This window comes from Schistocerca piceifrons, chromosome 1 (assembly GCF_021461385.2).
Source record: "Schistocerca piceifrons isolate TAMUIC-IGC-003096 chromosome 1, iqSchPice1.1, whole genome shotgun sequence".
In the NCBI taxonomy this organism is placed as follows: Eukaryota; Metazoa; Arthropoda; class Insecta; order Orthoptera; family Acrididae; genus Schistocerca; species Schistocerca piceifrons.
This window is the reverse complement of record NC_060138.1, coordinates 1,084,528,643-1,084,551,469: the sequence shown is the minus strand read 5'-3', so window position 1 is coordinate 1,084,551,469 and position 22,827 is coordinate 1,084,528,643. Positions and strand designations below refer to the sequence as shown.

At 39.5% G+C, this 22,827-nt stretch overlaps 1 protein-coding gene across 1 annotated transcript in view; it reads right to left on the bottom strand.

Moving 5' to 3' along the window:
* Positions 1–22,827, bottom strand: part of LOC124777812 — a 58,690-nt gene that overhangs the window by 23,193 nt on the left and 12,670 nt on the right. Inside the window, exons 4-6 of the mRNA XM_047253334.1 lie at positions 19,899–20,061; positions 19,672–19,753; positions 3,899–4,113 (exon numbers count right to left, since the gene is read on the bottom strand). Of these exons, the coding sequence (XP_047109290.1) occupies positions 3,899–4,113; positions 19,672–19,753; positions 19,899–20,061 (460 nt within the window). The remainder of the gene's footprint in view (positions 1–3,898; positions 4,114–19,671; positions 19,754–19,898; positions 20,062–22,827) is intronic.

Here is a 22,827-nt window from a genome sequence, read left to right as displayed (position 1 = left end):
GGAAAAAAGGAATCATAGTGCAAATTTTTAAGAAGATTTTCAGGAAACTATGTGAAAAACGTATAAAGGAGTGACTCTGATGTATTATGCTGCCAAGGTATTTGAGAAGATTCCAGAAAAGAGGGCATGGGAGATAGTAGGAGGAGGTCTGAGAGAGGTTCAGACCAGGAAACTTCAAGAGAGAAACTATGAATATGGGAGGAACTTAGTAACAATGTTTCTGGACATTGAGAAGGCATATGGTAAGTGTGAAAAGAAGCAAGATATGGGAAACCCTTCAGAAAAGGCTGACTTTGAGAAGAATAAAGGAAATATATAAAGGAAGTGTGAATTGTCGAACAGTAGGAGGAGAGAGGATAGACTATGTGAAAAAGCTGTAGGGGAATGTCTCTGATGTGTTGTGCTGCCAAGATATTGAGCCACACAGTGCTTCAATTACCTGAGACTGCAGTCATGTGTGTGCGTGAGTTGCATTTGCGTGCGTGCGTGAGTGTGTGTGTGTGTGTGTGTGTGTGTGTGTGTGTGTGTGTGTGTGTGTGTGTGTGTGTGTGTGGAAGTGGTGGGACAGTATGTATTGAAATTGAATACAAAGAAAGGTGAAGTAATGATGACAATGAGGAATTAGGTGAAGGCAGCAATGGGTATAAATATTACAGGACAAGTTCTAAAGAAAGTGGAAAATTTCAAGTACCTGGAGAGTATGATAGAAGACAGTGATAAGAAAGATAAGGAGATAACAAGCCATTATTTCCTGCAGGGCAGAAGAAGCGTGTACTAGAGCAAGGATATACTGCCAAAATGAAATCAAAAGTGATACCAAACACATTATGCTCCAATACTCAAATATGCATCAGAAATCTGGGTAACATAGAAAAGGCAGGTGAGCAGGATATATGTTTGTGAAATGAAATGTGAAAGAAGCAGAATAAGGCTTACTAGAATGGATAGAGGAAGGAATGAGACAGTGAGAGAAATATTGAAAGAGAAGCCAAATCAAGAGACCATAGAAAAGACAAGATTAAGGTCATATAGACATGTTAGAGGAATGGGAGTTGCCAGGATACTGAGACAGGCCCATGAAATGACAATGGGAGGCAAGTGACCTAGAGGAAGACTGAGAGGCATGTGAATCATTGGAGTGAAGGAATGTGTGATGAAGAGAGTGGGAGACTGGGGCAGACTGGAGAGAGACATGTTGGGAGGGCAGGAAAAAGTGGGGAGGCTTATATTCTCAACAGAATCAGCCATGAGCTGGAAACTGTAGAAGAAGAAAAAGAAGAAGAAGAAGAAGAAGAAGATGATGATGATGATGATGATGATGATGATGAGATTACAAAGATTATGAATTAATTATTTCAGGTATTATATATGAATTTTTTAAAGTCATCTATCTTAAGATGTGCAGAATTTCTTGTAACATGTAATCAGTCTTATTCTTCTGTTTGTCCTAACTGTTTCAAACAATTTAGTTGTCCTTGCACATATATGTCAACTGATCTTCAAAATTTGTGAAACAGTACTTATGTTTGACAGTAATGTGTGCTCCACAAGATATCTTTGTAACAGTGTTGTGTATAACACAGTAGTACTCTGTGTGTGGCACTCACTTTGTGTGCTGTTCCTCCAACAGTGGCATTCAGAATCTCAATCAGAAGTATGATGTTCATGTGTGGTACTGAACGGTGTGCAATGACACTTCAGCTGTGCATCACGCCATCCACCATGGCCCATGGTAACAACTTCAACAGAACAAGTTGTGACAACCCCCTTACCTGTTTCTTGGTGTTGCACTTGGTTCTGATGAATCTGGACAGCATTGTGATTTTGGTCCTTATGTATATCAGCACCTCATTTGTATTCCAGTCAAGTGACCATGTTGCTAAACATCATTACTTGAGATTAAGCATTTCCAGAAAAGGCACTTTGTGTTTGAAGTTGGTTGTTTACTTTCATGAAATCAGCTTTCATGTGCAGTCTTAACATGAGCTATGAAGAATCTATTTTAAATGCTAACAGATAAGTAAAGCTGTGAGGATGGGTCATGAGTCATGCTTGGGTAGCCTAGTCAGTGGAGCACTTGCCTGCAAAAGGCAAAGATCCCGAGTTTGAGTCTCAGTCCGGCACACAGCTTTAATCTGCCAGGAAGTTTCATATCAGCACACATTCTGCTAGAGAGTGAAAATCTCATTCTAGGAACAGAAAAGTAAGTTACCAGGAAAAGTTAGCCACAAAGGTACCAGGGCCTCTGAGAACAGATGCTTTGATTGAGAGAGTGATGAAATCAAATAAGTGTGAGTGCAAGCAAATATTTAACAAGGAAGTGTACAGCCAGCACAAGCTGTTGTGTGAGTGCAGCATAAGAATTTGGATTTTCAGACCAGAAGTAAATTTGTAAACTAATACACCTGTTAGGGATCTTGTACAAACATCTGTTAGGGATTTTATATGTTTGCCCAAAAAAATGCAAATGCACAAAAACTCTCACTTACGCAAAAATGCAAAATGGAAAGTTTGAAAGCTTATACATAATTTTGTTATTGCCCTAAATGTACATAACTGTGTACAAAACAACAAAATTCCACAAAAACAATTCCTTCATTTGTCAGATAAGTTATGCATCTTACTATTACTATTATTATTATTATTATTATTATTACTCTAATTATTATTTTCGGCCGTGGCTGCAGTTGTATAAACTTGTTGATCTACTTAACTGTTGTAAATCAGATACTATTAATTCCACACTCTCAAATTTATCTGAATCTAAAAATTTGTGAACATCCAGAACGCATACTCACAAGCATCAGTGAGTCCAAATGTATAACTGTGTCAACTCACCCACATCTGTCCATAGCACATGTATATAATTTTTGAAACAAGCCAGTGACTAGATCTCCTGTCATTACTAAATGTGCTACAGTGTCTGTTCCAGCACCTCCACAGCTTACTTTCATCAGAGCAGCACCATACAAATTTGAAGTCTGAATTTCTCTGAAGAGAGAAGGTGTGCTGCAGTGCAGATGCAATATAGTGACACAGAGGAATTTCGAAACACACGATCCACTTACCAACCTGAAGGCACATGGCTAAAGAGACACTTGACCTGCTGTCCATCTTTGAGGCTACGCCAACATGTGACAAGATTTCTATATGCTGACAAAGCATTGCATCAACTATCTGTGTGTGCCATTGCTACCAGGTAGCAAAATAACCTGGTACAGGAATGCTAAAAATAGGCAGGCTTGATGGTCTATCAGCAGTAGAAGAGTTCAGCAACAGATTGATGGTTTACTAGCAGTGAAGAGTTCAGCAACAGAGCTCAAAAGGATCCATGTATTGGGTCATGAAGCCAATTGGTCACACTCCTTGGGATCCATGGTTTGATGCCACTGGCCTGCCTACGGAATCCTGAGAATGTGCCATTCTGTCATCAGTTAATAGACAGCTGCATTTGCTCCACCCTGTAACAACATTGCAATGTCTTCAGCTGGCCACTGCTACTGCATTTTTCCAGTTCTTTGCCTCAGCAGCTTGCTTGGCCTTTAGGCACATCCAACCCCATTGTACCATGTATGAAGCAACCACCAATTGACACCTGGCTGTGCCCACCAGATGAGGGTGCACACATGTAGAGCTGTGTTACTGCAAACTGTCTATCTTGCTGTGGTCATCCTCACTTTTGACAGACTCCTGTCTCCCTCACCCCACCAATCAAACCCCTAATGCACAAATGTGAGAACAGTTTTGTGATTCTGACAGACTGAAGTATTGCTATGACAGAACGGTTGTAACTGCACCATTACAGGTACTATCTTGACATCATTTCAAAAGCATTTATTCTGATACATTTAAGAATAAAATGGGAGGAGCACTTCAACAAAAGGAGACAATATCTCACCTGGAATTGTGTGTGATAATAATGGATGTCATGAAGAGCAACAGACATTTTGGAACTGCTCTCAAGGATACCCTGCAGCGAATTTGAAACAGGTTTTGTGGATGACATGATTGAGATTACACTTGCTGAATATGCTGTATACATCAGGACAGCCAGCAGAAACAATACAAGGAATAAAATCCGAGCTGCCATCGTATTAGGATGCCTATCTGCACCTGAAAACATGGGAACTAAGGTTACAATAGTATATTAAAATACAGCTACAAATTCACAGTTCATCAAAAGATGTAAAAAGGTGTGATAACAGGTAAGAGAAATGTACGTTTTAGGCTCTTTATACAGTTTACCTGATTCTCTGTATTCAGGGCTGAACAATTTTTTAGCACCATTACAAATAACAGTTCTCATCTTGAGGTTGAAGCTCACTCTTGCCGACCATGTCTGCTTACAGATAAAGTTATTTGTAAGCAAACATGGGCACAAGAGTGAGCTTCAGCTTCAAGATGAATATTTCAATGGCATCCTAAGCAGTTCCACAAATAAAATAAAAAAAAAACAATGATGATGCTGTAACTTCAGTGAAACATATCTGGGTAAAGAGAGGAAAAAATTGTGTTTGCTCAAGCAGGAGCCTATCCAAAAACAAATTTTCAAATAACAGTGCTCACTGTAAACAGATCAGTATTTTGAAAGCATGTAATATATTTCATTTTTATGATTATTAACCTACTAAACAAGAAACATACAATAATTAATAATTAGCTCAGATAACTACACAACCGGACACTTTCATAAAAATAACATTTTCCTTCATTGTTTTCATTATGGCATGCATAGACACAAATGTATTCTTGTAGCTAAATATTTTGATAATGACAATTTCATGATGGAAATGAAAAACAAAAAATCATGAAAGATAGCCATGTTCTTGGAGCTGATGGATAGGGGGAACATATGTATACTTCAAAGATAAGAAAGCTTTTGAGATATTGCACATGCACTGATGCCCAAACTCATACATCCAGAATTTAATAACTGGTTGAGAAAGGCATTTCAAGAGTTGGAGGAAAGCAAGAACCATGTGTAGTAAAAAACTAGTATTAGAACTGACCTACAGGTTGAGACTAGTTTTATAATGATAAATGATATACAAATAGTTACTGTCTTTGATTGATTTATTTATTTATTTATTTGTTCCTGATGATTACATATTATACAACCAGTGTACAAGTACATCACATTGCACAGACATTTGTTTATTTAACAAGAACAATTACTTGCATGCAGTATTAAAGCCTGCTTTATGCCAAAAACAGTTTAAGTGACTGTTTAAAATAGTAGAATAAGTGATAGTGCATATTTTTATGGTACTGACATATACAAGCAGGTAAATTTGCTGTTTATAATGTTATTTCTTGCACATTATACATAGCTGTAGCCACAAATACCACCTAATTTGTATGGATGCCTGGGAATATTCTTATCATTTTAGTCTTTTTTTTTTATTAGATTTCACAGTTGAAGCACTATAGTTTTACTAGCTTACTGAGGTTTGTGTTTATGCATACATATCAATGTACATGAACATTAATACTATTTTTGCTAGCAATAAATATAAAATAGAGCCATAAATTATTAACCAGACTGATAATATCAATAGAAGTAATAGTAATAGAAACACATTCAGATAATATCAGTAGAGAGAAACAGAAAAATTATTAAGAATTGTGGGCTGACAGATGTATCCATTAAAATGATTCTTCTCATTTCCTTCTAATTGAAGATATGCATCTTCCATAAAATATTTCCATTTTTGTAATCATACCATCATGCAGTTTTTCAAAAACCAATAGTTTGGCTACTATTTCAAGTGGAAACGTGATGATGCAGTCACATACCTGGAAACATTTATTGAAGAAGACAATGGCTGTGGAAGCCTTTGAGTTCATGTGAAACATAAACTGGTCAGGGAAATGTCTGGTATATTCTTTTCTTGTATTAAGATAATATTACGAAAAGGATAGATTGCTACTCATCGTATGGAGGAGATGCTGACTTGCAGGCAGGCACAACGAAAAGACTGCTACAGATTCGAGCTTTCAGCCAAAAGGCTTTCTTCTGAAGTACAAAACACACACACATTCACACAAGCACTACTCACATAAACATCATCACTGTCTCTGGCTGCTGATGCCAGACAGTGTCTAGGTACAGCAACTGTGCCCGGTGGGAGAAGCAATGTGTGGGGTGGTGAGGGTAAGGAGGATTCTTGGGCGGGGAGAGGTAGGGATAGCAGGGGGGTGGGGAGGTGTAGTGCTACTTGTGGCAGCAAGAAGGGTCTTGATGGGTACAGGGTAGTGCTGGTGGAACAGATGGCTACATAGTGCTGGAACAGAAGCAGTCAAGGAGACAGGTAGGTGAAGGACAGGGACTAGTGAAGGATGAGGCCATGGGAGTTATGGGAAAGTAGGATATAATCCAGGGAGAATTCCCACCTGTGCAGTTCAGAAAAGCTGGCTTTGATAAGAAAGATCTAGATGGTGTTAGGATGTGAAACAGTCATTGAAGTGAAGCACATTGTCTGGGCAACACATTCAGCAAGTCCATGGTCCTGCTATTTGTCAGTGGCCATTCATGTGGACAGACAGCTTGTTGGTTGTCATGCCCACATAGAAAGCAGCACAATTATTGCAGCTTAGTTTTTAGACCACATGACTGCTTTCCCAGGTGGCCCTGCCTTTGATAGGATGGGAGATGCCTGTGACTAAAATGGAGTAGGTGGTGGTGTGAGGATGGGTGGGGCAAATCTTGCAACTAGGGTGGTGGTGTGAGGGTGTATGGGACAAGTCTTGCATCTAGGTCTATTGCAGGGATATGAGCCATGAGGAAAGCAGTTGGAAGCAGGGGTTGTTTTCTGTAAAGCATCTGTGTACAAATTTGCAACTGAGGTTTCATTTGTGACCAACTATAAACTTAATGTCTTCAAAGGATATTAATAAATTTTCCTCTGGTCTCACAAGCTTTACTTATTTACTTTTGTTTGTTCAACCCTTCTCTCTTCAAATAAATTAACATTTCAGTTTGGAGGGCTAAAAATTCAGGTGAATGTCCAGGGAGATAGATTACATTGGTTTCTTTTTCACTTCCCAATGAAGGAAGTGGGACAACCTATGAGAGGTATTCACACATGGTTGTATGTATCGTCATTGTTTGGCTACATCTCACAGTGTGGTCTGCATTTGAATGCTTTTGGTAAGAAACTACTTGCACATCTATTTATCAGCAGCAATCTGTCTGAAAAAAGCAATATACGTCTTACCCCAATGATATCCTATATTTTCACTTTTTAAGGCAATTTTTTCTGAAAGACAGATCCATAGAGTATTATGGTAACAGCTGAAATAGCTATTTGCAGATCAAAATAAAAGATGGCAAATAGTGAAGTTGAGGTCACAGAGATATAGTGCACAACTTCATCATAACCTAATATTTTCTTAACTGTATTCCTTCAAAACTGTGAGTCAGATTTTGCCTTAAAACAGATGAAGAAAAGTTTGAACAATAGCAGAGACAATGGGTGGTTCAGGGGTGAGATAGAAATATCTTGTGCCAAGAAAATAAAAATTCTGCTGGAAGGAGCAAAACTAAATATGTTTGTATTTGCAATACAAAGATTGTTGGGCATATGTGCTGTAAAAAATAATAAAAACAAGCAAACTTTACTTACTTTCATTTCAGGCAGTCATATGGTAATTGTATTCTGGGGGAACTTACTAAACCAAGAAAAGTTTTCAGTAGCCAAAAATATGTAATACAAATTATTTGTGGTGTTAATAGAAGAATGGCTTTTACAGAATCCAGGTAAGACTCTAGTACACTAACTACTGCTTCTTGATTTACTTCGCCCTAAAAGTCTTGTTCAAAGCAACAGATCAGTTAACAGAAACAATACAATGACTTAAAAGTCATTTATTCTGGTGCAGAAAGGTGTCCATTATCCAAGAATATGCATTTTTAATAACTTGCTAACAACCATGAAACGTTTTGCTGGTAATGAAGTACAGTTTCAGAGGAGACAACAGCATTTATTGGTGCCCAATTCCTAGTCCATTGACAAATTTCTTAGCAGAACTAGCTGATGTATGTATTACTAACAACATGACATAATGTGAATGCTACATAATATCTGACTTCTAGGCATCATAAATTGAATAATGCTATCTGTTTTTATTATTCCAACCCAGAATTTATCTTCTATTGCTTCCTGGAATGTTTCACATCCACAAGGATTCCTTCACTATCTAATCACCACTGGGAAATTTTCAGATGTTCTTAGGAAGTCTGAGACATTATTATGTCATGTGTCAGACAAAAGAAAATCATCCCAGCTGGCAGGAATCAACCCTGCTCCCAGGCCCACCCTTATCTCAATGCTAGCCATAGTGGCATTATAATTTAAGACTGCCCCATCAACTATAGTTGTTTTTTAACTCCCATACAGAGCAGAGATTGATGCTGATGGAGGCAGAGCTCTTCTGGCACCCAGTCACCTCCTAGCACTAACTTCACCAAAGAGAAATGCCACCAGGCCCTGGAGTGAGCCACCCCATCATAATCCTGGCCACTATTAGCTCAGTATGCCATTTAAAGTGGGAGAGGAATTTTAACATTCATTGACAATGCTATCGAATCAGACAACATAGCAGAGACACTACTAGTTTTCAAGTTGAAGATTTTCAGATGGCCTTGTGTAAGCCATTTAAGCAGCAAATTTTATCAAACTAGCAGCATTTGTGTAAATTTTATTATTTTAAATTTGGCTTGGATAAGTAAATATACCCCCCCATGAACCATGGACCTTGTCATTGGTGGGGAGGCTTGCGTGCCTCAGCGATACAGATAGCTGTACCGTAGGTGCAACCACAACGGAGGGGTATCTGTTGAGAGGCCAGACAAACGTGTGGTTCCTGAAGAGGGGCAGCAGCCTTTTCAGCAGTTGCAAGGGCAACAGTCTGGATGATTGACTGATCTGGCCTTGTAACAATAACCAAAACGGCCTTGCTGTGCTGGTACTGCGAATGGCTGAAAGCAAGGGGAAACTATAGCCGTAATTTTTCCCGAGGGCATACAGCTTTACTGTATGATTAAATGATGATGGCGTCCTCTTAGGTAAAATATTCCGGAGGTAAAATAGTCCCCCATTTGGATCTCCGGGCGGGGACTACTCAAGAGGATGTCGTTATCAGGAGAAAGAAAACTGGCGTTCTACGGATCGGAGCGTGGAATGTCAGATCCCTTAATCGGGCAGGTAGGTTAGAAAATTTAAAAAGGCAAATGGATAGGTTGAAGTTAGATATAGTGGGAATTAGTGAAGTTCGGTGGCAGGAGGAACAAGACTTCTGGTCAGGTGACTACAGGGTTATAAACACAAAATCAAATAGGGGTAATGCAGGAGTAGGTTTAATAATGAAGAGGAAAATAGGAATGCGGGTAAGCTACTACAAACAGCATAGTGAACGCATTATTGTGGCCAAGATAGATACAAAGCCCACACCTACTACAGTAGTACAAGTTTATATGCCAACTGGCTCTGCAGATGACGAAGAAATTGAAGAAATGTATGATGAAATAAAAGAAATTATTCAGATTGTGAAGCGAGACGAAAATTTAATAGTCATGGGTGACTGGAATTCGAGTGTAGGAAAAGGGAGAGAAGGAAACATAGTAGGTGAATATGGATTGGGGCTAAGAAGTGAAAGAGGAAGCTGTCTGGTAGAATTTTGCACAGAGCGCAACATAATCATAACTAACACTTGGTTTAAGAATCATGAAAGAATCATGGAAGAACCCTGGAGATACTAAAAGGTATCAGATAGATTATATAATGGTAAGACAGAGATTTAGGAACTAGGTTTTAAATTGTAAGACATTTCCAGGGGCAGATGTGGACTCTTACCACAATCTATTGGTTATGACCTGTAGATTAAAACTGAAGAAACTGCAAAAAGGTGGGAATTTAAGGAGATGGGACCTGGATAAACTGAAAGAACCAGAGGTTGTACAGAGTTTCAGGGAGAGCATAAGGGAACAATTGACAGGAATGGGGGAAAGAAATACAGTAGAAGAAGACTGGGTAGCTTTGAGGGATCAAGTAGCAAAGGCAGCAGTGGATCAAGTAGGTAAAAAGACGAGGGCTAGTAGAAATCCTTGGGTAACAGAAGAAATATTGAATTTAATTGATGAAAGGAGAAAATATAAAAATGCAGTAAATGAAGCAGGCAAAAAGGAATACAAACGTCTCAAAAATGAGATCGACAGGAAGTGCAAAATGGCTAAGCAGGCATGGCTAGAGGACAAATGCAAGGATGTAGAGGCCTATCTCACTAGGGGTAAGATAGATACTGCCTACAGGAAAATTAAAGAGACCTTTGGAGATAAGAGAATGACTTGTATGAATATCAAGAGCTCAGATGGAAACCCAGTTCTAAGCAAAGAAGGGAAAGCAGAAAGGTGGAAGGAGTATATAGAGGGTCTATACAAGGGCGATGTACTTGAGGACAATATTATGGAAATGGAAGAGAATGTAGATCAAGATGAAATGGGAGATATGATACTGCGTGAAGAGTTTGACAGAGCACTGAAAGACCTGAATCGAAACAAGGCCCCCAGAGTAGACAACATTCCATTGGAACTACTGACGGCCTTGGGAGAGCCAGTCCTGACAAAACTCTTAACATCTGGTGAGCAAGATGTATGAGACAGGCGAAGTACACTCAGACTTCAAGAAGAATATAATAATTCCAATCCCAAAGAAAGCAGGTGTTGACAGATGTGAAAATTACCGAACTATCAGTTTAATAAGTCACAGCTGCAAAATACTAACACGAATTCTTTACAGACGAATGGAAAAACTAGTAGAAGCCAACCTCGGGGAAGATCAGTTTGGATTCCGTAGAAATACTGGAACACGTGAGGCAATACTGACCCTACGACTTATCTTAGAAGAAAGATTAAGGACAGGCAAACCTACGTTTCTAGCATTTGTAGACTTAGAGAAATCTTTTGACAATGTTGACTGGAATACTCTCTTTCAAATTCTGAAGGTGGCAGGGGTAAAATACAGGGAGCGAAAGGCTATTTACAATTTGTACAGAAACCAGATGGCAGTTATAAGAGTCGAGGGACATGAAAGGGAAGCAGTGGTTGGGAAGGGAGTAAGACAGGGTTGTAGCCTCTCCCCGATGTTGTTCAATCTGTATATTGAGCAAGCAGTAAAGGAAACAAAAGAAAAATTCGGAGTAGGTATTAAAATTCATGGAGAAGAAATAAAAACTTTGAGGTTCACCAATGACATTGTAATTCTGTCAGAGACAGCAAAGGACTTGGAAGAGCAGTTGAATGGAATGGACAGTGTCTTGAAAGGAGGATATAAGATGAACATCAACAAAAGCAAAACAAGGATAATGGAATGTAGTCTAATTAAGTCAGGTGATGCTGAGGGAATTAGATTAGGAAATGAGGCACTTAAAGTAGTAAAGGAGTTTTGCTATTTGGAGAGCGAAATAACTGATGATGGTCGAAGTAGAGAGGATATAAAATGTAGGCTGGCAATGGCAACGAAAGCGTTTCTGAAGAAGAGAAATTTGTTAACATCCAGTATTGATTTAAGTGTCAGGAAGTCATTTCTGAAAGTATTCGTATGGAGTGTAGCCATGTACTGAAGTGAAACATGGACGATAAATAGTTTGGACAAGAAGAGAATAGAAGCTTTCGAAATGTGGTGCTACAGAAGAATGCTGAAGATTAGATGGGTAGATCACATAACTAATGAGGAAGTATTGAATAGGATTGGGGAGAAGAGAAGTTTGTAGCAAAACTTGACCAGAAGAAGGGATCAGTTGGTAGGACATGTTCTGAGGCATCAAGGGATCACCAATTTAGTATTGGATGGCAGCGTGGAGGGTAAAAATCGTAGAGGGAGACCAAGAGATGAATACACTAAGCAGATTCAGAAGGATGTAGGTTGCAGTAGGTACTGGGAGATGAAAAAGCTTGCACAGGATAGAGTAGCATGGAGAGCTGCATCAAACCAGTCTCAGGACTGAAGACCACAACAACAACAACAACAAGTAAATATAGACTATAGGAGTTTAGCACTGGTTCTTTATTGATACTATTCTAACAGTTCTGTCACTCTGTCAATGTATTCATTGACTCTTTCCACATCTGTAAATGTACTCCTTCGTGAAGGGATTTACAGAACATGACAAATGCTCAATGAGACAATTCTAGTATCTCATCATGATTGACTCATTAGAGACAAAGTAATTTGCTAGTGGAAGTATGATAAGAAAAAGAAACCACAGTGTTTAAGGAACTGCCTCAACAATCACCAGAAGTGGTTAAAGACAACCACAAAAAGCCTAAATCAGAATAACTGGATGGGAGTATGAATCTCATTCTCCTTAACATACATTCAGAGTGTTTATGAACATGCCATATGATTAAGTGATGCTATTGAGTTTAACATTTTAAAATTTCCTTACATGCTGTAATGTTGTTTGATAATGGAAATTCCTGAATGAAAACAGTAGACAAATGTGTGTATGGCAACCTCTTACCTAAAACTAATAAACGTTGAACAACAGTACATCGCTCACTCTTTCCCAATTTAGGCACACACACATTCACAAATACATACGTCTATGGCCATGATGCCACTGTGTTATTATATAGTTCTGTTATTTGTGCCAACAACTTCCCTAGTAGATGTTACATCCTGTCACCAGGTGGGCCAGCATGCTACCTGAGAAATCCCACTGCCAAGGCCGGAATAATGCTGAGGCGACATGGTGCAAGATGCCTGGCCAGGGCAGTGATGAATGGAGTTATTTCATACTGCACTGTCTCCACCCCTCTATGATCCCAGAAGTGGTGCCTTTTTACAATAAAAGCAGGACAAGCAAGCTTAAATACTGGTCACTTCAGTCTCCAGAGTTTGTTGTCAGCTGCTGCCTTGATCAAGAGCTACTCGACACCAGCTGTTGACCTGATATGGGTCACCTTGCCTCAACTACAACTACCTGCTGCCTCTGCCAGCTGTTGGTCTATGGACCTCTCCTAGGCCTGATACAGAGAGTGTTTGAATAAGTGCCCGCTAACTGTCATCAATCAACTCCTGGATGTCTCTGAGGGCTCCCAGGTGTACCATGCCCCCAGGTGCACCCCACACCTGACCTACTGTTGTGGCTGCCTCCTGACGAGCACTTCCTCAACGTTCTGTTGGCAGAATACCTAATGGAGCACCACACTCACGAGGCCACTGATGCAGTGACTCTTCATGGCCATACTGTTACCTGCTGGTGTCCATACAGTTCCAGCACACCACCTTGTGTTATACTGACATGGACTCTGCTGCCTAAGAGTGACACACATCACTGAGACAGTACCAGTCATTATTGTACGAGTTCTTGTTAAATAAAGTGTGAGGCTTACATTGCTGCATTTCAGATTTCGTATCCATCAGAGAACTGGTGCTTCGCATCTGTCACCCTGTTCACCACCCAGACTCATCATCCTGACATTTTACAGTGTCAGTGACTATTAAACCATCCAGATGCTTACAAAGGTACCAACTCACAACAATTGCTACTAGAAGTGTGGTTGTACGTAACAACTGCTGTCAGAAAAGTCAGTGACATCGAGCAGCATTCTTGGTCAGCGTATGCCATTGCCATCACAGTGGGATGAGTGACAACAAACTGTTTTGGCTGTTTGTTGTTTGAATCAGTCAAGATGCCATACCAGTTAAACTGACAAATAGGATTCAAAGTGTGCTTTGTGAAAAATGATTCTGGCTGAGATTTGCGCGAGTTCAAAAGGAACACCAGAGAGACTTATGCAGGTATGCACTCAGTCAGATTTATGCAATGTAATTTGCTGGAGCATAGTGCCCCCTCTGTGCAGTAGATACCTATAGTTGGTTTTAAATGTAGGAGACCTGGGAATCATATCAGATAATTCAATGACTGCACTTAGTTTGTGCTCACATGTGAAGATCAAATTTTTTTTAAAAAAAATGTTACAGTCTTGCTAAGATTAAGTGTTTCCTTGTGTTTGCCCTATTATATTTTGCTCTGTCATTACCTAGAGGCTTCACAATTGGTACGTTAGAGGAACAGATGATTACCAAACCAGATCTGTTTAGCGTTTATTAGATCCAGCACCACAAACAAGAATAGACAACACAGAACTGCATAGACAGTCAGACATACAGATCTTGACTCAGATTACTGGTGCCCATCCTAGATACTAATACCACTATCTTGGTTTCTTATTTCTCAGCTAAGTCAGGGAACAATATGTTAGTGTTTGTGGACAGTTTGTCGACAGTTGAAAATCTGGGTTGTTGGGCAGATATACAGTTGTTACATATGACCAAATTACATTTAATAAGAGATGCTAAAACATATGTCATATACCATGAGGACCTGAGAAATGGTCCAACATTTTAAGTAATGAGGAAATGATTAGTGCAGCAGTACAGAAGGTAAAACAGTTTTAGGTATTATTGGGAACAATTAAACGGCGTGTTGCAAAGACAGTTTCATGGGCACAATAAGAAAACACAATGTTAATACCTACCAGTTAAAGTAGAGTGATGACAGAAATGGCGTGCTTCTGCAGAAAGGGCTTTAGATGGATTTTTGCAGTGAGTGCTATCCAGTGTGTTGAGAAAGGTACATACAGATGAAATTCCTAAGGATTTACATAAAATCATAGGCACAGCAATGGCTGTAGAAGAAATGGAGGCAGTTTCTATTAAATAAGACAGAGACAGATTATTCCCCAACAGAGTAGGAAATGTTGAGGCTCGTTTATGGTGTGACATACTTCTGTTGCTATCTATTTGATAAGAAATTTAAGGCAGTAATGGATCATACAGTGTAGAAATAGTTGTTGGGGTTCAAGGATCCATCCAGCATATCAATTCAGTGGGCACTTCAACTAAGAGACTTTAATTTCAAAGTGATCCATAAACCTGGTACATATCATTGGAATGCAAATGGCCTTAGTAGAAAAGTCATTGTATTACTGAGAGTGGAATGGCAAAAAGCCCAAGCTACTGACAAGGACTGCATGTGCTGACAATAGCATGTTAAGCAAGATAGCGAACCTTGGACTGTGTGTTATAGTTCCAGTCACATTGCGAGACAAAGTGTTAAAACAGCCACATAATCTATGTTATCTGGCCAGTGAGGTCATATGACTACAGAACAGCATGTAGCTGAGAATTACTGGTGGTGTACATGTAGACAAGATGTGGAAAAACATGTGAAACATTGTGTAGCATGCACGCAATGGACTGAAATTGAGGCATCGCCATATTCTTCTGCAAAAGTTGCTGGAAGCTAGTGACCCTTTTAAAATGATTGGAATGGCTATCTTGGGCCCTTATCTACAAACACTGGTGGGGGAACTGCTATATTCTTGCCATAACAGATCATTTTTTGCAGTATGTGGGAAGGATAGCTATCCCAAATCAGTAAGCTGTTACAGTAGCACAGGTAATGGTTAATAGTTGGTTATTAATGTCTGATATTCGAGAAACATTAATTACAGATTAGAGCACCAATTTTATGTAAGTGTTAATGAAGCAGCTGTGTCATCTATTATGCATACATAAGATAAGGACAAGTGTCTTACGTCTGCAGTGAATAGAAGAACAGAGAGTGTGGACTGGAAACAGGGAAAATGCTATGCCACTTTCTAAATAACCATTACAATGATCGAGATACTGTGTTGCTATACATTTTCACCACAGTGAATAGAAGGACAGAGAGTGTGGATAGGAAAATAGGGAAAATGATATGCCACTTTCTAAATAGCCATCACAATCATCGAGATACTGTGTTGCTATACATTTTCACCAAGTACAATTCTAATATCCATGAAAGTATAGTCTTATCACTATAAGAAGTGGTGCATGGTCAAAAAATGTCATCACCATTTGGAATTATCAAATCTAGGATAGGAAATCCAGTACAACTTTATGCTAGGACATTACAGGAAAGTGTGGAAGCAGGTAACGAAGGACAATACAAAGCCTACAAATGTCAGGAATGATGAGGCAGCACAATGTGAAGCTACCTAAGTACTGTGTAGGACAGTGCAAGATGTTAACAAGCCTGTATACCCCAAAGGGTAAAACAAAGAAATTTGCCACCCTCTATCAAGATCCTTATAAAGTATTTGAATGATGTCACCAGTGAACGTTAAGCTGCAGCTGCCAATGCATACAGTGGTCGTACAAGTCAGATGTATCTGTCCTTTATGGGTGTGCTAGATATGTTACTGCTGTTACCAGTGCCGCCATTGGAAAAGGGGAAAGGGGGTGGTGGGGGTGGGAATAGTGAGAGGAAGAAAGGATAGATTGCATCCACACAAGCTACTACACGCAAATCACCAAATGCTATAAGGACATGGAAGTGATAGTGGATTATAATTTCAGATTTATTAGGTGTAGGTAAAGATAGACTGCTCCTTACCGTAAAGATAACATGTTAAGTTGCAGACAGGCACAATTAAAAGGCACTTACACATAAGCTTTCAGCCACAGCCTTCATCAGAAAAAGTTCATTCATAGAAGCAAGCATTCCTCACACACACATGACCACAAATACCGGCAGCTCGGGGCAGAATCTGGGGAAGCTCCTAGAGTTGGTGATCATGTGCGCATGAGATATGCTTGCTTGTGCGATGAATGGTGTGTGTTTCTCTTTTTCCAATAAAGGCTGTGCCTGAAAGCTTATGTGTAAGTATCTTTTAATTGTGCTGTCTGCAAATTAGTGTATTATCTTTACAGTAAGTAGCAATCTATCTTTTCTTACATTGTTGATGTTTCTACTTGGAGTTTGCATTGTTAGAGTATATCTAATGTTATGTACTATGGTAATAAGATTATGTGAAGTGGTTGTTGTACAAATGATGGAGGATTTCTGAGTTACTTAAATGCATTCTTTTAAGAGGGCTTTTGTCTTTATGTATATCTACGTATTTTGCTCAAGAGTATACAGAAGTCTTGCAGTGTGAGGATGGTGATACAACAGTGTGGTTATAGATGGATATTAAAGATTGGTTTAGTAAGTATCATGTTAATTATATGTGGATGAGTAGGTCAACAATTTTGGGTGTTCCCTCTGCACCCCTGCCCCCACCCCCTCCTCCCCCTAATGAATGTACGATGGCAGGGACAAAGTTTGTTATCTTGTTGCATGTATATAGCATGTGGAAAGTATACTGATGAGTATTTTTTGGTTGTATGACTGGTCACAGCTGTGACAACAGCATTTCTATTTTTAGAAGTAGCAAATGGGAATGTTTGTGGGAGGAGGGGTGGGGCAAAGGAGAATTCCTTACAAAGTTTATGAAGAAATAAATTAAATAGAGGGAAAGTTTGTTATAATTAATTGTGTATAGATTTAGGAAGGATGTACTGTAACTTGCAGTCCTCTGCTTGAGGCACTGGGAGAGGAAGTAACGTACAGTGAATGGTTTTTTTTTGTAAAGACTGTCCCAGATGATCCAGACTACCAGAGGGATCTGTGAAATGGAATTGTTTTTAGAGAAGACAGGAGCAGAAGGTTGGCAATGCGACAGCCTGGGACCAAAACTTTACTTTCAGAGGGCAGCTCCCCACTGGATACACTCAATATATGATCCAATGTTAGTCACTGCTAATTGCTACAAACAAGCATGATCTAAGAGTACAGAGCACCTGGAGCTGTGAGGTAACAAAATATTAATAAACAGTATGATGTGTGACATTTTGGGACTGCCTTTTTGGCTTCCAACACCCATAACAGGGCTACAGATCTGCACCTAATATATCTGCTATTGTACTTGTCTGAAAAGCCTTTGGAAATATTACCAGCTAGGAATATAAACTACCTGAACAATGCCTCAGATTCCACCTTACTCGGTTCATTGGATAAACTCATATTAGTGCAGAAGAGGTGCATTAGTGCCAAGCACATTCAACAGTATCACAGTAGATACAATCACACAGTCGTGGTGGTGGGAATCTAATGTACAGTACTACATTGATTCTGGTTCTCACTTGTGAACTTATGTCTATCTATGGTGGAGAACCTCCCAACCTCCTGAATTTCCCATCGACCCTATACTGACCAGCTGAGTCACCCCAACAATGTGAATAATCACAAGAACACCAATCATTGAGCACTGCGAATTGGACTTGACTAGTAGAAGGGCAATAAGAGTGGAAAGCATAAATATTTGTACAAGAGAAGAATATATAATGTACTATGTAATGTTTAAGTAATTTACACATTTAGCAGCAGCCTGAGATTCAATGGATGAAATCTTTTAAAGTGGGAAGAGTGTTGCACCAACACCTACCATACCAGACATCATAATCGGTGGTCAGGTGGGCCAGCATACTGCCTGCAAAATTCCACTGCCAGAGTTGGAAAATTGCTGAGATGGCATGGTACAAAACAACCAGTCAGAGCAGTGGTAAAAACAGTTAGTCATGCTACTCTGTCTCAGCCTCTCTACATGCTCAGAAGTGGTACCATGTCAATATAAAACTGGGATGAGCGACCTCCACCTTAGCAATTTCTGTTGCTGACTGCTGCCTATGCCAAGAACTACTCCACACCAGTCATTGACCTGGTGTGGGTCAGCTAAACTCTTCTACAACTAGCCAACACTTTGCCAGCTGTTGGTCTATAGACCACGCCTGGGCCTGATACTGCTGGCGTTTGAATGGCACTGTTGGGCTGGGGTGTCCCCCCAGTTGTCATCAACCAACTCCTGAACGTCTTGAAGGGGTACCAGGTTTGCAACCTTTGCTTGGGTGCATCCCACATCTGCCCCTTTGCTGTTGATGCTGCCTGCCTGGCACTTCATTGCATTGCAGTTGGCAGAATGCCTCACTTAGCACTGCACTCATAAGGCCATTCACATAGTGACTCATCATGGCCGCCTTGCAATGTGTTGATGATATGTGGAGCCAGCACACTGTCTTCTGTTATGCTTATGCAGGCTCTGCCACCCAGAGTCAATGCACATTATTAATAAGCCATCAGTTGTCTCTGTACAAGTTCTTGCAAAATAAACTGTGATGTTTATATTGCTGTATTTCTGGTTCTGCAACTGCCATAGAACTGGTGCTTCTCACCCATTGTCCTGCTCACCTTCCAGGGTTATCATCCTGTCATTTTATGTTGTCAGTGCCTATTGTACCTTACTGATATTTATGTGACTGACTACCCATAACACCATGCATCAATCAGCCACTATCCAATTGTTCACAGTCCTCATAAATATAAAAAACATCAACATACCAAATAGCAACTGAAAAAGCACACACAAAAAAAGAAACTGGCAAAATCAATAGGTTTTGGACGTATATTCACCCAAAAAAAAAGAAAGCTAGCAGTTAGAAACCAGAAAAAGAACTAGACAGGAAAATCACAAAGGACTCAAAGTTAAAAGATATAGTATAACTACCTGCATCTCCCTCTATTAAACATCTCATGATTTTTCCACCTACCAATACAAAGTTGTATTTCCTCTTTACATCAAATATTTCAGATATTATGTAAATCAGTGGTTTGCAAAGTTATGTATACATCCTTTATTTTACCACAACTTAACTTATGGAACTTTTTTAAAAACTTTTTCTTTGACATAAATTGAATATAGATATTTTTGTCTCTGTAAACACAGGAAATTTTTACACATACCTTGCTGACTTAGAGCACCAATTGTAACAAGCATTACTTCACTCAAGTCCCATGATGGTTGCTCCAACATATTAAGGCTAAACTGCTTTCTTGATTCATTGATCCCAGTGAATGGAAAATTCTCACCAGTAGAATTTTTCTGAAAAATATATATTTATTCTTAGGTCTCAGAAAAAGTTTTTCTGCAACAGGACTTAAGAACTTCAATTGGTCCATGTTGATTATACCTGTGCAATAGGTAGCCTTGTTTCACTACCCAGTATGAAAGTAAGGAGAAATGTGATACCCACAAGTAGTGAGAACAGAGAGACCCACACATCCAGAGAAAATGGTAAAGAGTAAATGTTACGAGCAGCTCGAAGTGACTGGACCTTATAGAAAAGTTGTGGTCTGAAAAACAAGAAACATTAAAAGCACATTCCATCTTCTGTAATTCATCATCCAATGTCTAGATAATTTAATTTAATTTAAACAAAGTTACCAGCATCTGAGTAATGGTATTCTTAACTGTAGGGGATATAAGATTATAATTAGCTCTAATAATAATATATTTGTTATCTAGAAATTTAGTGGACCTTTTGGAGTAAATTTTAGATCACTAGTACTAACCTTGCTCATGAAAAAATGGAAAATGAGCACCCTGAAGCAATGATACTAAAGAAACAAAACTCTATCACATGTTATACAGATAATATACTGTGGTTGATCACAGTTATTGTCAGACTGTCTTTAATAAAATTTCAGCATCTTATATGCCTTTTCAGATGGCACTGCAGCCCTCAAGTTGTGCATAGAGATGATGAATTTCAGGTCATATTGATATCAATGCTTCAGGCTACTTCTGCCTGTTTTTGTAGTTTGTATGAGCAGCACAGGACAGCCTAGATAGGATTGCATCATGTCTAAAAGATGCTCGTTAGTGCACGGGTCTGATTAATGGGGCAGCCACGAGAGTTGGCAAACTTTTTTGAGATCGTGATTTGTAATGCAAGTAGTGTACGGAAGGACACAGCCCTGCTGAAAGTGTATGCTACACTAATGCTGAAGGATTGGAACAGAATGGGTTGGATGATGTTCTGGGCATAGCCTACTCTGTTCATTATTTCCTCAGCAAACATCACAAGCTCATGCTCATCATATGCAGTGGGTCATCACAACACAATCCCTGGAGTTAGTTGTGTATGTTGCTGTCTCACAAATCACCATTACTGATGCCAAGACAGATAATGCTTTTATCACTAAACACATATTTGAGCCATTCAGCCCCCTGATTGTGTTTTTCACTTCACTATTGAGCTAGATGGTTATGAAGTGTGAGAGGTGAGTAGTATCCTCGTTCATTGTCTAGATCCAAAGATCGTCATACCTGACATTCTGTGTGCAACAATGTTGGTGATTTATGCTGTATCAATGTGAAATAAATAATGGCTGCTCCTCCAATACCAGGTTGAATCTTCATACCATTGCCTTCTGTAAACAGGATGATGAGTGTGATCACCCTGTTGAACATTGATGCCAGTATTGAAACACATTTGAAATCTCATGTCCAAAATTGGGTGTCAATGGCATCTTTGCTTATCTACAGTGATTACTAATTCAGTTTGAAGCCTGAAACAACAGACCATTCCTTCACCAAGTAATTACATTTTACATGAGACCAGCATTTTCATGCTCACTGTGTACTTCCTTCCCTATCTACAGTATTGTGCTTTGATATATTGCTATACTACCTCACTTAAATGTGTTTTTTCTGTGTAACACCTTTAGCGGTATTCATGTTTCATGTCTATTTCATATTCCTGTGTTTTTTCTCTTTTTATTTGCACCATTATGTACAAAGGGTCCAGAGGTTTGGGGTCAAAATTGCAGATGATGAACTTTGATGTAATCAACTAATGAACAGAAGAAATATTTGTTGATATAAAGGAGTTAAACTTTATAGCACCAAACTTAAACTTATAGCAACAATTTAAAATTATCCTGGATGGCTGTTTGTGGCTTGAAGAACCCAGTTTCTCATGAGTTTCTGTCTGCTGTGGTAAGTTTCTTCTGCCTGTTGTAAAACTTCCCTCTCTTCACTCAGTTGACTTTCCAGGTACTGCATTTCCTGCTGTATTGTATACAATGATGGGAATAAATCTCAACACCATGAAACTTTTGTCTAAGTAACATATTTAAGTGATTAATGCTACAAAATCACAGGTTTGTGTAACCATGAGAAAAGCCAATGCATATGTGAAATGCTGGTACATTAATAACCCATGCAACCACCAGAATGTTGAATGCAAGCATGCAAATGTGCGTGTATTGTGTCGTACAGGTGCTGGATGTCATATTTTGGAATGGAGTTCCATGCCTGCTGCACTTGGTCAATACAGGAATGGTTAATGTTGCTTGTGGATGGCAATGGAGTTGTCATCTGATGATGTCACACAGGTGCTTGATTGGAGATAGATCTGGTGATTGAGCAGGCCAAGGTAACAAGCTGACACTCAGGAGAGCATGTTGGGTTACAACAGTGGTCCTCAACTGGCCCCTCCTAACTAACACATGGCTATCACTGGCACTGAGGCAGAACCAGCTTTCATCAGGAAACACAACAGACCTTCACTGTGCCCTCCAATGAGGAAACTGTGGAGGTTTGCAGTCAGCAAAATGCATGCTGCAGGGGTCTGGCTTGGAGCTGTCCTTGGAGTAACCAATTAGTAACTGTGGTGTCAACTGCTGCTCAGGTTGCTGTTGCAGGTGCAGTATGATGTGCCTGAGCCATATACCAAACATGATCATCTTCCCTCTCAGCATTGCCATATGGCCTTCCAGAGCCCAGTCTTCTTGCAACTGTAGGCTGTACATTCTCGTGATCACCTTTACCAGCAGTCATGTACAGTGGCTACTTTGCTGCCAGGTCTTTCTGCAACATCACAGAAGGAACATCCAGCTTCTCATAGCCCTATGACATGATCTAGTTAAAACTCGGTGAGGTGTTGGTAATGGTGTCTTTGTCATTTTAAAGGTGTTCTTGACAAACATCAACTCAGTACATCCAATGTCAAAGGTAACTAATGGAGTTTATATCTGAAGCAAACCTAATTCGCATTCCCAGAGTGGTGCTACAATCACCACTCCTACATGAGTGGCACGAAATTGATTAGATAT